Raw genomic sequence first — 16,770 nt, forward strand, 5'->3', positions numbered from 1 at the left:
TGTAACTCCAGCTCCTGGGGATCTGACACTGTCTTCTCACCTCTGTGGGCACCTGAATTAACATGGCATTTGCGCATGCAGACATAAAATACATCTTAAAAAAGCATAAAGGAGAACCCTAGGAAGACAGATTGCAGATGAAGAACAGCACTCTTCTGGGAAGCACAGGGGCTCCACCATTCATATCCTGTCCAGTTCTAAATACCCAACACAGAAAAGTACAGCCTACAGTCAACCAATCAAAAGAACCTAGCATGATACAAAGGATAGAATTAGCCAACCAGGCCTCAAGAATAGCAGTTATAAGCATCATAAATATATTCAGGATCATGAGCAAAATGTATAAATTTTTTCAACAGAATTCAGCAACAAACATCAAAACAAACTAACTGAAGTAGAATTAATATATTAAAAAATGTATGTGAGGGCCAGGCAGTGGTGGCGCTCGCTTTTAATCCCAGCACTCAGGAGGCAGAGGCAGGTGGATCTCTGTGAGTTCAAGGCCAGCCTGGTCTACAAGAGCTAGTTCCAGGACAGGCTCCAAAGCTTCACAGAGAAACCCTGTCTCGAAAAACCAAAAAAAAGTAAGTATGTATGTATTATGTATGTATGTATGTATGTATGCATGCATGCATGCATGCATGCATGCATGTATGTGAGGCTACCAAGATGGTAAAAGTGCTTGCTGTCCAGATGGCCCAGACTGAGTTCCATACCTAGAACCCACATGATGGAATGAGAGAATGGATTCCTGTAAGGTGTCCTCTGACCTCCCCTCTCCCAATAAATGTGAGGGAAAGAGAGGAATAGGGCAGGGACAAAGTGGGTTGAGGAGGAGAGGGACGAGCAAAGAACACAGGAGATGAATAGCACACAAGAAAGGGTGGTAAATTTATACCAAGCATCAAAATTACATTAAATACAGATGTCTCAAATTATAAAGACTGAAACTCTTAATTCTTAAAACTCAATAATATGTCCTGTATAAGACATGTACTGAAATATAGAGCTAGAGATCACTGAAATGTAAAAGCTTAAAAAAAGATATGCCAGGTAATAAAAGGAAAGCTGAATATAGGTGACACATTATAATACTGCATAATCAGACCAGAACAAATGTTGCCAGGGATAACAAGAGAATCTGTATGATGACAAAGTGGCCAATTTAACTAGAATATATGAGTCTAAAAGCACACGTAGCTTTAAATACAAAAGTGAAAACTGAATCAACACAAGTGGGCAAACTACTACTAGAGATCTGACTTATTTCTCTTAGCCACTGTTACTGAGAATAAAAGGGTGGTGGAGAACATACATGGGCTGAGGAGACAAAAGGAAGTCTATATATAGGCTGGAGAGAGGGCTCGGTGGTTAAGCATACACACTGATCTTCTAGAAGGTCTAAAGAGTGTTCCACAGTCCCATACACTGTAATTCCAGCTCCAAGAGATCTAACAGTCTCTTCTGGCCTCCACAGGCACCTCACACACATGTGCCATTCACTCACCCAGACACATACACATAAAATATAAATAAATATTTTTAAAAAGAGATCTAATAATAAGTAACTCGAGCCAAAAGTAAGGAGATGAAATAATTCAGCAGAAGCATACATGAATGAAATAGAAAATGGATAAATATAAAAGAGCAAAACCAATGGAAAAAAAAGCCAATTCTCTGAAAATATCAATACACTTGATAAGAAGATACAAATCACTAGGATCAAGAATGAAAAGGAGTCATCACTACAGAGCCCATAGATGCCAAAAGAACTAAAAGTAATAACTATAAACTTTAGGCCAATGGTCAGGCGTTGGTAGCACACACCTTTAATCCCAGCACTCGGGAAGCAGAGGCAGGCGGATCTCTGTGAGTTCAAGACCAGCCTGGTCTACAAGAACTAGTTCCAGGACAGCCTCCAAAGCCACAGAGAAACCTTGTCTCGAAAACAAAACAAAACAAAACAAAAACAAAAAACAAAAAACAAAAAACAAAAAACCTTTAGGCCAATGAATTCAACAAGTTACGCAAGACAAACACCTCAAAGCCACAAAGAAACAAAGTTCATCCCAGAAGAAATCGATAACTTGAAATCCTGTGCCCATTAAAGAAACAGCTCATAGTTAAGTAATTTCACATAAAGAAATCTCCAGACTCTTAAAGGTTCACTGGTTGATTTTATAAAAAAAAAGTTAAAGTAAGTAATAATGTAAATTCTATACAAATCATTCTATAAAACATGGGTAATAAGACTATCCTATAATTCATTTTACAAGACTATTATTGTTCTCATTTGTATTTTTGATGATAGCCATTCTGACTGAAGATGAAATCTCTCAATTAAAAATTTAATTAAAAAATTTTATGTGTACGTATGTTTTGCCTGCATTGAAGTCTGTGTACCACATGCATGCCTGGTACCTGTGGAGACTGGAAGAGGGTTGTTGGATCCCCTTGGACTGGAGTTACAGATAGTTGTAAGGTTTCATGTTGGAGCTAGGAATTAAACCTGGGTCCTCTGCAAGAACAGCCAATGCTTTAAAAATCACTGAGTCAGCTCTCCAACCCCATACACCAGTAGATTTCATCTGCATTTCCCTGAGCACTAAGGATGTTACTGATGGGGGAAGTCCTTCTGTGTATATATTTGTCTTATTGGTTGATAAATAAAGCACCATTGGCCAAAAGGGAAGCAAGATAGGTGGGGCTAGGAGTTGAGGAGGATTCTGGGAAATGTAGTAAAGAGGGGAGTCTCCATGTGATCCCGGGGGAAGAGAGGACGCATGCCACTGGCGTCCTCGATAAGTCTTTATAAAATACATAAATTAATGATTATGGTTGATACTTAAGACAGAGCTAGCAAATAAGAAATCCTAGTCATTGGCCAGCAGCACTGTAAATAATATAAGACTCTGTGTGTTATTTGGGGGCAGAACTCAGGCATCTGGCTGAAAGAGTTATCATTACATGTTACACTTTCAAAAGGTTTTACTAGCCATCTGTATTTCTTCTTTGAGAACTCTGCTTAATTCACCCCCCCTTTTAATTGGTTGTTTCCCTCACATTCATTTTTTGAACACTAATCCTCTGCTTAATATACAGATGGAATGTTTTTCTTCCATTTTGTAGGCTGCCTCTTTTCTGATAGATTCCTTTGCTGTACAGAAGCTGTTTTTAGTTTCAGGAGATTCCATCTATCTCCTGTTAGTCATATTCCCTGTGCTTCTGTGAGTCCTACTCAGAAAGTCTCTATTGAAGCTTACTTCCTACTTCCTTCTCTGGCAGCTTCAGGGTATCAGTTCTTATGTTGAGGTTGCTGAGTTGAGTTTTGTGTAAGATGAGAAACTAGGATCCAGTTTTGTTGTAAACTAGAGGAGACACTTTAGAAATCTGGTTTCTCAAATGAACAAATGAACGAACAAACACAAAACTATAAGTCAAATTACCAGGTGTATTTTCCCTGGGCATATGGCCAAAAGATCTCATATCACACTACAGAGATACTTGCCTATCCATGTTCATTGCTGTTGGCAAGGAAATGAAAGCAGCCTAGATGCCCATCAATTGATGAATGGATAATGAAAATGTGGTACATAGATACACAATGGAATTTCATCCAACTAGAAAAAATTAAATTACGATGTTTTCAGGTAAATTACTGGAACTGGAAAAAAAAAGTTCTACTTGAATGAGATAACCCAGACCAGGAGAAATGCTACACAGTCTCTTTCAAATGCCAATTCCAGCTTCCACTCTTTAGCTTTAACCTGGCAGCCTGGAGACTAGAAAGAGGAAATTGGGATATGGGCATGTCCTATAAGGACTGAGGGGGTCAGGGAAGACAGGCAGTGGTGGTGCACGCCTTTAATCCCAGCACTTAGGAGGCAGAGGCAGGCCGATCTCTTTGAGCTCAAAGCCAGCATGGTTTATAGAGTGAGTTACAGGACAGCCAAGGCTACACACAGAGAAACCTTGTCTTGAAAAAATAGGAGGTGGGGCTAGAACACAGATAAAGGAAAGTAGAGATTGGCAACACCAGGGGTAGAAATGTTTAAGTGGGGTGGGGAGGTGGGGGATCAGGGAGAGAGGGTGGGCAAGGTTAGCCAAAACAAAGGCTATATAAAAGTCTAAGAAAATTTACTATTTTGTAATCCAATTAAAAAATATAAAAGCAAGATTAATGACAGACACACCCATCATGGCTTGATAATGCTTCTCCTAGAAGCAGTGAGTCACCATACAAAATTCCAGGTGCCAGGTGTTAGGCACCTCCCAAAGAGTTGGTCAGGTCTCCGAACAACTTGCACTTTTGTCAGTCCTCTTGGATGCCAATCAAAGCAAGAGTGTAAGACCTTGGGATTGGCATGTAAAACAAGCTTGTTTCTAATTTAAATAAAAAGGAGGGGGGAAGACCCTGTGGCTGAAGACTCCACACACATCATTTATAAAATAAAGAGAGAACAAGCTAGAACTCAGCTGGAAACTTCCTCCCTCCTGGCTAACTTTCAAAGGGCCAGAAGTTGTGATGCATGCAGGCAAGCAGGAGAGAAAAGGCATCAAAGGACTTACCTAGCTATGAACCTTTCTAAGAAGAAAACCAACCTTCTAGGCAAGATGTGCCCACCTGTGCACTAAGGGCACAACTGTTATGTAATCAACTAACCACCTGCTGATTCAATTTGAGCCCCACTCCACAGGAAGGAAATCATGCTTAGTATTGTAAGCCAGGTCAACAATCCATACTTGGGGAAGTCATAGGCCCAAGGGGACTTAGTACTGTTGTTTAACTAAAATGACTAAGCATCTCTTTTACAAATATAAACAAAAGCTACTCTTAGCCTTAATTAGAGAAGTCTCTTTTCACAGTGAATGGAGGTGAATGCAGACACTCATCGCTGCCCAAGTTTGTGAGGAAATGATGTCTGAGTGTCCGTCCCTAAAATAAGCATGTATACTATTCCTCCTAAAGCTCAGGGAACAGTGAGGATCAGGGATCAGGAATAATGGAAGAGCTGCAAGACAGGGAAAAGGACTGCAAAATGTAACGATGCAACCATTACAATCAGGAACTCACAGCAGCTGTGTTATCCGAATTGGTGCATTGGACCTGCAAAGACTGGCCCTGTCAACCATCAGCCATGGATGTGGGAAGGGCTACGGAACCCTACTCCTTATTATTAAGCTATTAGTAATAGACTCTGGGAGATGTGGGAGCAATCACCTTTAGCTGTGTACCTACTGCTAAGCTCACCGTGACCCAATGGAGAGTTCTAAACCCATTGTTACACATATAGCTATAATTAAATTCAGTGAGTCACAAAACAAAAGAGATGGGAATGTGAGGAAGTGCTTTGTCTTTTGGCCGGGCTGTGGGGGGTGAGTAGACAGGAGTGAAAGAAGTTGAGAAGGGGTAGGGAATAAGAATTTAGAATGCATTCTATATATATTCAAGTATCCTGGACTTTGAAGTTTGTGAAGTCTGACACCTGTCTGCTTCCAGGCATCTCAGGAGAAGGATATTCAACCTGTACCTCCAATAGGTGATGGAGTAATAGGCACCTGTCAGGCTGGGTCTTAGAATGTACCATAGTCTGCAAATACATCACCCCTGCAACCCTCATCCTTGGGAGAAAAGGCTTGATAAACTCTTACACTGGGAATGAGGAAGTCCTGAACCGTGAAGTGGCTCAAGGCATCAGAAATCAGAGGTGGTCACCTCCTCAATCTAAAACACAGACTTCATTTATTCTCTGGAGTCTCCTGGCGCCTCTTAGCTGTGCTCTCCACCCGTCCTGGTGAGGTCCACAAGGGCTGAGCTCTGAGAGGTCAAGTCCACTGACTCCACCAGGACAGACCACAGCTTTAGTTAAAGCCCATGCGATCTGGAAGGAGCTCACCCCTGGGAGAGAATACTGGTTTTTACCACGGATTTCATAACCTTGGCAAGTGGATTAAACTACTTTTGCCTCAGATTCCTTTTTCTTGGTGCATATGTGTAGGTGCAGGCAAGCGTGCCAGTCTATGTGAAGGCTGGGGGATAACCTTGCCTGATGTTCCTCAGGAGTCACCTGCTCCCTACCTTATTTTTTCTTTTGAGACAGGGTCTATCACTGGCATGTACCTTACTAGATAGGCCAGGCTGGCTGTCCAGGAAGCCTCAAGGATCCATTCACCCGTATTTGCCTCCCCAGTCTAGGATTACAAGTGTGCTTTGCCATGCCTGGCTGTTCTATGTGGGTTTGGGGAATCAAACTCAGATTCTCATTCTCACAAGGCAAACACTATACTGACAGTCATTTCCCCAGCTCTTCAGTGTCCTTTTCTGTGAAATGGTGTTAATATGGCATTTAGAGGGCCACTTTGAGAATTAAACGGTGACCATGTCTAAAACTCTCAGACCAAGCCCTGGCAGCAAGGACCAGCTAAAATGATGCCAATTGGTTCTAATGAACTATGCCAGGGGTTATGTTTCCTGGATCTTTATAAAGGGGATGGAAATGTCAAACTTATAGAGTTTCATGTACCACAGTCAACACATACAACACCTGACACATGGCAAGCTACCATTCATTATAGTTAGCATCGTGACTGCTAGTCCTACTCCTGAACAGTTGCCAGGGCAGACAGGTTCCCTCTAGCACACACGTTTACTTGAGTGAATTAGCCTGTGCCATTCAGCAGCTCTTAATGAGATTGGTGTTACTCGAGGCTGATCCCCCTTATCAGAGGTGCTGTGAACTGTGCAGCTCACAATGCTTAATTTCCCTCCATGAAGCCAATCCTTTAATCCTGATTCAGCCTGGCTGGGATTCCGCCTGGCTCTGCACTGGATTGGGGGGCAAGCATTCTCCAGCTGCGCTGGACCAGCACAAAGCAGCCCTTCAGCAACTCTGCACAAGCCAAGATGCTGGGGAATAGTGGGACCACTTCCTGGCTCAGCCAGACTTGCATCATAATGGTTTTGTTTTCCAGCTGCCAAAGTGATGGGGAAGCACCCACAAACAGACTCATGCCTAACTGTAGCTCCTTCCGGTTGGTAGAAACAGGGGAAGCCCAGGAGAGAAAGAGAGACAGATAGAAGGAGGCATGAATATGAATTAACTGTGGGAGGCTGGGCTGTGAGATCAGGAACCAGGCTTGGTACCCAAAGAGAGGGACTGTGGCTACCACCACTCCAGGGCTGTAAGATCCCCTTGAGGGCATGTCTACATGCTTTGAGCCATTCCTGGCTGATCATGTAGTCACTGGGAGATGGGAAACACCTGAAAGTGGGGCCAAGACACCAGGCAACAGGAGTCTGTGTGTCCTTGCTTTAGAGATGGGACAGTTTCCCGCCCGAGGTGTCACAACACCCAGAGAGCAGAACTAGAATTCTAGAATCCTGATCATCCCTCACAGCTCAACTGTGTTCGTAGAGTGATTTATAAGTGCAGGGAGGCTCCCAACACAGTTTGAATTAGTGCCTCATGTACCGCACACACCATGAAGTCAGTGAATGGAGGCTGGAGTAACATCACATTATCTCGTGGAAGGTGGAGTCTAACTCTGTGCTGGTTTGAATAAGAATGGCACCCACAGGCTTATACATTGAATGCTTGATCATCAGGGAGCAGCACTACCTGAGACAGATTAGGAGGTGTGGCCTTGTCGGGATAGCTGTGGCCTTGTGGGACAATGAGTCACTGGGAGGGAGGGGCACTTTGAATTTTCAAAAGTCAAAGTCAGGCCTAGTGACTCTCCCCTCCTGCTGCCTGTGGATCTGGATGTAGAAATCTCAGCTAGTTCACCAGCACCATGTCTGCCTGTGTGCCACCATGCTCCCTGCCATGATGACAATGGACTAAACCTCTGAAACGCTAAGCAAGGCCTTGATTAAATGTTTTCTTTTGTAAGAGTTGCCTTGCTCATGGTGTCTCTTCACCACAATAGAACTAAGACAGAAGATGGTACCAGGGACTGGGGTATTGTTATGACAGGCCTGGCCATATTGCTTGTGGGTGGAATGTTGACTTTGGGACTTTGGATTAGGAAATCAGTTGAAGGTTTTGAGTGGGGCTTAATGGGTCATATTAGTAGGGACATGGAAGACAGTGCTGAGGGTGATATGAACTCTAGGGCCCAGCTCAAGAAGTTTCAGAGAGGAAGAATATTAGCAAATAGTCTAGAGATCATTTTTGTGAAATATTAGCAAATAGTCTAGAGATCATTTTTGTGATATTCTGGTAAAGAATGTGGCTACTTTTGTTCTTGTTTGAAAAATCTGCTTGCGTGTAAACTGACTGTGTCACGTGTTTATTAGTGGCCAGTCTTATCCAGATCTATGATAAAAAGGAGCACTCTGAAGCAAGGAAAAATACAAATTGTACAGTTTGAGGAGAAAAGGAGCACCAGGAAATGTAATAGAGCTAAGTCCTGTGCTCAAGGACAAAAAATCTAAAGAAAAGCTTGAAGCTAAATAGAATAAAGGGAGTAGTGAGCTCAGGGCAAGACCCCATCCAGCTAAGCTTCCAACTTGTAAAAAGGAATTAAAGAAAAGATTAAGCAGTGAAGGAAAAACCATCAGCAACAGAAAGCTAATGCAGGTGTAATTGAACAAAGTGCCATGCTCCGGCCCTAGCAAGCGCAGAACCTGGCAGCTTTCGTCACATGGTTCTGGCTTTAGAGCTAAGGATAGAAGAAAGGGATTGTGGTAGCTCCCTAAAAACCTTTCTCATGGCTAAGGAAATCTGCTGAGGCCAGGCATGTGCCAGGGGTGACCCTGAATGGAGGCCCACAGAGGCCATTGTGTGAAACTGTGAAGGTGAAGACTAGATTGTGCTGAAGACCCCAAGATGTTGGAGATGCCAGAGCCATGAGATTCCTGCCAAGGAGAGCTGCAGACTCAGTGTGGAACCAGCCCAAGAAAGAGGAATGTGTTACAGTCAACAAAGCTGGAAGGACTTGGAGATCTGAAGAGCACTTTGACATCAGACATGATGAAGAGGAATATGAAGTTTACTCAGCTGAGTTTTAGTCTTGCTTTGGTCCAGTATTTCCTCACTATGCTCCCTTCCTCCCTTTTGGAATGGTACTGTATATTCTGTGCCATTGTATGTTGGAAGCATGTGATCTGCTTTTTGATTTTAGTTTTACAGGGGATTACACTTAAGAGAATGTCGTAAATCTTACAAGAGACTTTGAACTTTCAAACAGTGTTGAGACTGTGATAGACTATGGGGACTTTTGAGGTTGGATTAAATGCTATTTCTGCATTAGGATATAGCTACAAGCCTATGAAGGCCAGGGAGTGGAATGTGGTGGGCCTGTGAAGTGCAGCAGTCCAGTGTGTCTTGGGCCCTGAAGCCAGAGAACAGTCTCAACATCCTCCCAGCTAGTTCCTTCAAGAGCGCTGGTTTGAGCACTAGGGCTTTGGAGAGGCAGAAGGCAGTCAGTGCACAGAATTGCCTGGGGAAGGCCTGAGCCCAGTCTACCCCACTGCTGGTCTCTCTACCAACAGCCTCTGCCCACGCTGACCTTGAACCACACTCAATACCCATTTCCAGGTCTCTTTTCCTGGCCTGCAACCTCTGGGAAGCCCTTCTTCCAGCCCCACCCCCCAACCCATCCTGAGCCTGAGCTGAGATCCCAGAGCTCAGACTAGCCAGCAATGAAGGACTAGCTGGCCGGGGCTCAGAGGGTGGGTGCCCAGGAAGCAGCAGCATTGTATGTGCTCTGGGCGGGCTTTGCTGGTCGCTTCCATTTGTGTGTTTGGGGTCCCTCTTGGCCTTACCTGCATGGGACTGCATGTGCTCCAGGAGGTTGCTGTAGAACTGAAACTGGATGCCACAGGCGCCACATGTGTAGGGTTCTGGGGAAGACAGGTGACATGTGACAGGTGGCTCATACCCAGGTACCCTGACACTGGGCTGCAGGCAGCTTTGAAGGTGGGGATCCAGATGTAAACTTGGGGCCCTGAGCCCAGCCCGTCCACTGGCCTGTCACTAGCCTGGAGAGGGAAACGCTAGGGAGAGAGGCATAAGCACAGAGAAGGGAAGACACGCACATACAGGCTGCTCAGTCAATGAGCCTGCTCTTCATTGAGTGCTTACTTCTTGCCAGGCACTGTTCTGAGTGCATGGCAAGGACAACATCCAGGCACCAGAGCTCTCAGGAAACACACTGTATCCCCTTGGGGTCCACAGCTTAGCTCTCTGCCCGTGGGACCACACAGGGGTCACTGCTCACAGAGGGAACAAATGAACAAGGAAAGTCACAAGGGGATGCGGAGAAAGCAATGAGAGAAAGAGAAAGAGATACAGCAAAGTGCAGCAGCAAGGTGTGACTGGAGAGGGTTGAGAGGGTGGACAGAGGGGCACAGGCTGCACCTGCACCATGAGCTCTGTGTATCCAGGACTCCCACCAGAACCTGGCAAAGAGGGAAGACGAAGAAAACAAAACACTATTAGGTAGAAGTGGAGGGGGGAAGGCGGGGAGGTGGCTTGGAGGAATTCTGAGGCTGTCTGGATAGCCAGGGGCGGGTAGACTTGTTCTCCTTCCTGTGTGCTCAGGGTTCCAGCTACCTGTCCACACCTCTCCACCCTCCTGGGCCCTCGGCAGCCTCCCAAGACTGGTGCTGGGTGTCCCCTGAAGGGTGGCCCAATGTCTGTCTACAGCTCAGTGAGGCCAGCAGTGTTGATTCCCTGCCCTGCCTTGCCCTCTTCAGCCCCCAGCAGGACCAACACTTACTCTGCAGGAGAGGGAAGGGATTGGAAATCAGGGGACTTGCAGTTTCTGCAAAAGAGAAACAGTTTAGCTAATTTTTTCCTGTCCTGGAGCTGTAAGATCACTACACTTACTGAGCCAGGGGTGATCTGTGTGGGAAGATGGGTGAGAGGGTACTGGCAGAGAGGCTACACTCAACAGAAAGGCAGGTATCATGTGGTGTGGGAGGGCCATTTCTCTAGGGTGAGAGACAGTGAGGCTGTGGGTCTCAGGTATGAGACCCATAAGTGGCCACAGGATATTGGAAGCGATTTCCAGGTTCTGACCCTAGGATGTGTGTGCTTGGTATACCAAAGCACTGGAGTGGCCCTGGAAACTTCCTGGCATTGCCAGAGGGTGAGGTTGGCAAGCCTGCATTGTAGCAGGCAGCCAAGAGAAGTGCAGGCAGAGTATGGGTGTCCTGGCTCCATCTACAGTCTGAGGGACCTGGGGCTACAGTGGACTTATCCTGAGCCTCAGTTTCCTCATCCAGGAAGTGGGACTAAAAAGAACACTATCCCCACAGGATGGTAGTATGGGTGAAAACAGATACAACACACAAAGCTCGGAACACATGCCAGCCACACTGTAAGCACTCAATAAACAATGACTACCAGCAACAGCAGCCCATGACAGTGCTGCTCCCAAACAAATGTTAGCCTTGGTGGCAGGAGAGCTGTGAGGGGTACAACATGGCTTGGCTGGGAGCCCAAGCCATGCCAGGAGAACTTGGTTCTAGTTCCAGGCTGCCACTCAATCCTCTGTGGCCTTGGATGGGTCATGACCTCCTTCCTATATTAACCCCTTAGAGGGGCTCTAAGGATCACAGTGGCACCCCTGCATTGTACTTGTGCTGATTGCTTTGTTACACCAAAGCAAAACAAGGTAAACATACCTAAAAGCAACATGCCCTCCTCTCCTGCCTGTGTTCTTTGGTGCTGTGTGTGCTCCTTTAGTACTTACAGCCAAGAAGGAATTAGGGCTCATCTAGGGCACTCACAGCAGGCAGTGGAGCTAAGTTCACACCTGGGCTCCAGAGAGGTTGCATCTATTACTAGGCAGAAGCCTCCACCTGGTGTCTGTGCTTCTAACCACTTGCTGAAGCCAAGATGTACCCCATTACCTGTGTACATCAGGCAGAGTCAGCATGGGGGCATTCACTCAAGCCTAGTATTCAGTGAAGTCAACTTTACAATGGCAGAAGACCTTCCCATCCTGTCCTGGTCATTACCATGCATACCAGCTTGCTGCCCCTTTCTCAGACAGAATGCTGGTGACCACCCACAATCCTGCCAAGAATAAACCCCGGAGTCCAAAGCTATCTGTCCTGCAGGCCCCAAGGTGCCACTGGGATCCAGAACAAGGCAGCCACCAGGTGGCAGCAAACACTATCAGGAGTGCTCATGCAAAGCCATAGCACTGCAGGGACTAGAAGAGCATCTGTTCTGTGGTTCCAGGAGGTCCAGTGTGGGTCCAGAACCTGGGACCTCTGGCTTCTGTAAACCATCTTTCTACTGCACCCTGTTTGCTTCTCCTGAGAAGAAACCCGCTACAGTGTTATTTTTAACTTAGCAACTGGCTCTCTTAGGGCTACCTATCTGGGTTGGTTGAATTGATGCCTGAATTTGGGATTGAGGAAGTTCCCCTCTCCAAGTGCAGCCACAGAAAGGCATCTATGGACACAAAGGCCCCTTCAGCTCTTCACAGGCTCTGCTGTCTCTTGATTTCACTGCTCAGCTCCCTTCCCACCATGTACCAGAAGACCTCAGTCAAGAGGTACCTGCCCTTCTGAGTACAGTACAGTAGAGGCCACGTGTGATGTCACATCACAGGCACACTCACCGCTGGAATTCTGTGAGCTGCTATTGTTCTCTTCAAAGTGGTTCTGTGCTTTGCCTTCTACTCGCCGACTGAAGGTGCTTTCTGTTGGGTGGGTAGAGATGGAGAAGGAGGAGAGGGACAGAGAGAGAGAGAAAAAAAATATGACATGGGGAGGAGTCAGTTTGTCTGTCAGGTCAGAATGGGCAGGAGGCTCCTGGAGCTGGGGGAATACAAGAACCCTGCTGATCCCCGAGCCACCTGGTCCCAAGAAACTCTCTGGGTAATATCTGAGAGGTATAGGGATGGAGGGGGAAGGAGCAACCTGCCTAAGGACATACCCATGAAATGCAGCCAATGAGCAGAGAGCAAACAGGTCAGAACCCCATATTTTACTCCAGGCCATACGTGTAAGGTCAAGTCATTTGAATGAACTTTCTTCTGTTTCTCCTGGCAGGTTCTGCTGCTACAGTCCCCCCAAAAGAGGATGGAGGATGACAGTCCATTTTCTGGAGGCAGCTCTGACCCAGCAAGTATCCCAAGGCATAAAGGATGTCCTGGGGTACACGTGTGCATGCGCATGTTCACGCGTGCCATACGTGCTCTCTCTCTCTCTCTCTCTCTCTATCTCTCTCTCTCTCTCTCTCTCACCACACACACACACACACACACACACACACACACACACACACACGACAAGAAGGAAAGGGGGAAAAGGGTAGTTTCATACTTGCTCTGGAAAGGCCAAAATCTAGGTGAGGGGGGTCAGAACTCATGTAAGGGAGGGGGAGTGCTTGGCTCCTTGTGAGCCATGTCTAGCACCTGTCCAAAGCTCACCATCTCCTAGGCTCTCTCTCTCTCTCTCTGGAAACCCCATCATACAGAGATGGGCTTGGCCAAGCAGAACTCTATAGTTATAGCCCCACCTGCAGAAGATAATGCAGCCTTTTCACAGTGCTCCAGGTACTACAGGGAATGGCTGGTCCAGGGGATGAGGGTCTCAGGAAAGTCATTTGAGACACCCAGCCAGTCCTGTTCCTTTAAACAGCTTGGGTGAGGCTACCCAAGGCTCAGAGAAACCGACTAGAAGGTGAGCCACTGAACTTTAATTAATGTATCCTTCAAAATACGGGGGGGTTCTAGCAGAGCCCCATTTTTTTATTATTATTAATTCAAGTTAGGGAACAAGCTTGTTTCACATGTAAGTCCCCTCTCCCTCTCCCTCCCCTCATCCCTCCTCCCCGACCTCCAACCTACCCCCCACCCCATCCACCCACCACTCCCCAGGCAGGGTAGGGCCCCCAACAGGGGCTCGGCAAAGTCCACCAAATCTTCCTGTGCTGGGCCTAGGCCCCTCCCCATGTGTCCAGAGACAGAGCGCATCCCTTCATGTGGAATGGGCTGCAAAGCCCCATTTTAAAGATTGGATTCTGCAATATCTTTCCAAGAGGTGTTTCTGGGAAATCACTTGGAGAAACATCACTCAATTGGTCCACTCTGCCCAACAAAGAGCTGGGTCATGGGTGACATGGGTGATTGATGCAAAGGCAGCCGGAGGCAGTTCTTATGGGCCTGCTCAGTTCTTTTACCATCACCTCAAAGTCTCCCATAGCCTGTAGAGGCTGCTGGCATTAGGACCATGCTTTCTCTGTGTCCATAACAGCCTGGGTTGATGCTTCCAGACAGCATGTAAACTGGCAGAGACCCATTCATTCTCTATCTACAGAAGGTGAGGGGCTCTCACTCTTGAGTACCTACTGTGTACCAGACACTAAGTCGGAACTTTGCCATCATGGTCTCCTTTACTCCTCCCAACACCATGAGGCTGTGCAGTACTGCCCACTAAACAGGCAGACAGACAAACTAAAGCTAGCAGGTTCCTGTCCACTAAGATAGCATGTGAGGCTTGACTGGAGGCAGGTGCTTCCCTTGTAAGAAGGACATAGCTTATGTTCACAGGGGGACAGGCAGGTAGGCAGAATCCTTGCTCTGACTAGCACATGGGTAAGACTTAGTGCAACTCAGGTCACCAACTCCAGTAGTAAGTCCCCCATTGCTCAACTTCCCTGGTACAAGGGTGTCTGCTTAGAAACCAGTGTGTGGTGTTTCAGATGTAATATGCACACAAACAGCCATATTCTCTGGGATAATGACAGTGACAGCTCTACCTTGCACATTCCACAGACCCTGCCACTTCCTGTTCCCAACCTGCTGCCCTTGGACTTGACCAGATGGTTAGACAGGGCTTCCAAGTCTCATAGAGGTAGCTGCTGATGTGCCCATGGCTTGATGAACACTTGCCTGAAGATAGTGACATTCAGCGAGCACCAAATGCCATGCCAGTCCCTACAAGACAATTCTCAGCAAGAGCTGAGGGCCTTTACAAACTCAGCCACAAAGCTCAAGAGGAGGCCAAAGCAGAAGCCATGATGGTTCCATCTGGAGAGTCCATGTCTGCCTCTGAGAGCATCATGGTAGCCAGGCTTTCTAACTCTTTAAAGGTGCTGAGGGCTAAACCAAAGCATGGCCTCCCACAATCACTATCACTGAGCTACATCCCCAATCTTGTTTCCTTACTTTAAGACAGGGTCTAACTAAGTTGCCCACTCTGGCCTTGAACACACTCTGTAGCCCACTCAGGGCTTGAACTTTTGATCCCCCTGACTGGAGTAAAAAACACAACTGTCACAACATGGTACTTGAAAAACCCACATTTTAAGGTTGGCTGACTCCTCTCCTTTTGAGAGACCAAGCACATTAAACAAAAGACCACAGCTTGGCCCAAATTAACTTGTAAACCACAAGAAAGGCAAGCACACTAATTACCTAGCCAGGTCACTGGTCATCAAATGACACCAGTAGCTCATTTATCTGACCTCTCAATGCGATCACTCGGTGTTTAGTGGATAGTTTTGGCCTCTGAAGGCAACTGAAAGGCCTACAGCCCCAGAAAGTACAGCATCATCTGGGTAGGTCCCCAAGGCTTTCCTCAGGCAAGTCTGAGACCCAGGATTCCTGGCAGCCAGTACCTAGTACACTGTAGGTCTTATATTCTGGAGGAAATGATCACTGGGGTTTCACTGCTCAGTCACCTTCTAGAGCCAGGGCTCCTTTTTGCATGGGCCTGGAAACTTCTGGAACTGGCATCCTCTGGTTTCCTGCTGGGTCTCTATCTCCAGGAGGGTTTCATGGGGGAACTCCAGAGAGTGGGAGGCCAGGGAGACAGAGCTCCAGTCAGCCACCCTACTTGGTGGAGAACATCTCTGTGCTGAAACAGCTTGAGATAGATTTCTGGAAGGTGAAGATGCAAGCTCATGCCAAGGGGTCCAGACAGAATAAACAGGGCTTGATGCTCACAGAAAACAGTGTGATCACAATGGTAAATGACAGCTGCCATGGGGGTCACTGAAGCAGGGGTACAGCAGGGAGTGGTAAATGATACCTGCCATGGGGCCACTGCAGCAGGGGTGCAGCAGGGAGTGGTGGGGATTGCAGAACAGGGGAAGTGCACAGACACTAACTGTGAGGGAGGCACCCACCATTCCCCTGAAGGAACATGGTCTAGGAGCCAGATCAGACATCAAGCACAGCCAGAAACCCTGAGTTTCTACATATACTCTTCTCATGTTCAAACACTTCCAATTAATCTTTAATAAAAAGCTTTTAAACTTCATAAAGGCCTAATAAAACAGACCCCCTTAGGCCATGATATGGGGAAAATGTATCAAGCTACTTTTAAAATGTTTATAAAATTTGTTGTTTAAACCTGCAATTGAGGTCCAGAACTTGGTCTGCCAGGGTCACAGGTATCCAGAGGCCAGGGGCCCCAGTCTGTGCCAAAGCCTGATGGGACCTCCAGTCTTGTTCTTGCAGGGGAACAACTATGGCAGGTGGTGGGCAGGGAGCCAGGGAGGCACGGGTAGGTAATGGAGGCCATTCATACCTGCAGTTGCCTTGCTTGCTGGAGATCCGGAGTTTGGAGTTCGGAACGTCTGAGTTTGGGTAGCTGGAGGAGTGCGGTGTAAGAGGGTTGTGCATCGGACCACAGAGGCTGGAGCTTTTTTCCCGGACTGGTTCGTCTGGGGCTTCGCTGGCACGAAGCGTGGAGATGGGGTGACCTCTGGATGGGAACACTCAGAACCCGTGTCTGGATCTTCCGGTGGCTCCCACCCGGGAGCGGTACCTGAGAGGGTCATGTTCTCAGTCCTTGAG

General features: G+C 46.9%; 1 protein-coding gene across 4 annotated transcripts in view; it reads right to left on the bottom strand.

The window, feature by feature from the left end:
• The window catches only part of Znf618 (zinc finger protein 618), a 57,545-nt gene that overhangs the window by 3,062 nt on the left and 37,713 nt on the right, over positions 1-16,770 (bottom strand). For 2 of the 4 annotated variants that reach the window (XM_035438963.1, XM_035438962.1), the window contains 4 exons: positions 16,502-16,741; positions 14,767-14,769; positions 12,583-12,663; positions 9,770-9,847 (listed from right to left, as the gene is read on the bottom strand). In XM_035438963.1, coding sequence (XP_035294854.1) covers positions 9,770-9,847; positions 12,583-12,663; positions 14,767-14,769; positions 16,502-16,741 — 402 coding nt within the window. The remainder of the gene's footprint in view (positions 1-9,769; positions 9,848-12,582; positions 12,664-14,766; positions 14,770-16,501; positions 16,742-16,770) is intronic. The other 2 variants (XM_035438964.1, XM_035438961.1) reach the window with 1 other exon arrangement.

Source organism: Cricetulus griseus, chromosome 2 (assembly GCF_003668045.3).
Source record: "Cricetulus griseus strain 17A/GY chromosome 2, alternate assembly CriGri-PICRH-1.0, whole genome shotgun sequence".
Classification (NCBI taxonomy): Eukaryota; Metazoa; Chordata; class Mammalia; order Rodentia; family Cricetidae; genus Cricetulus; species Cricetulus griseus.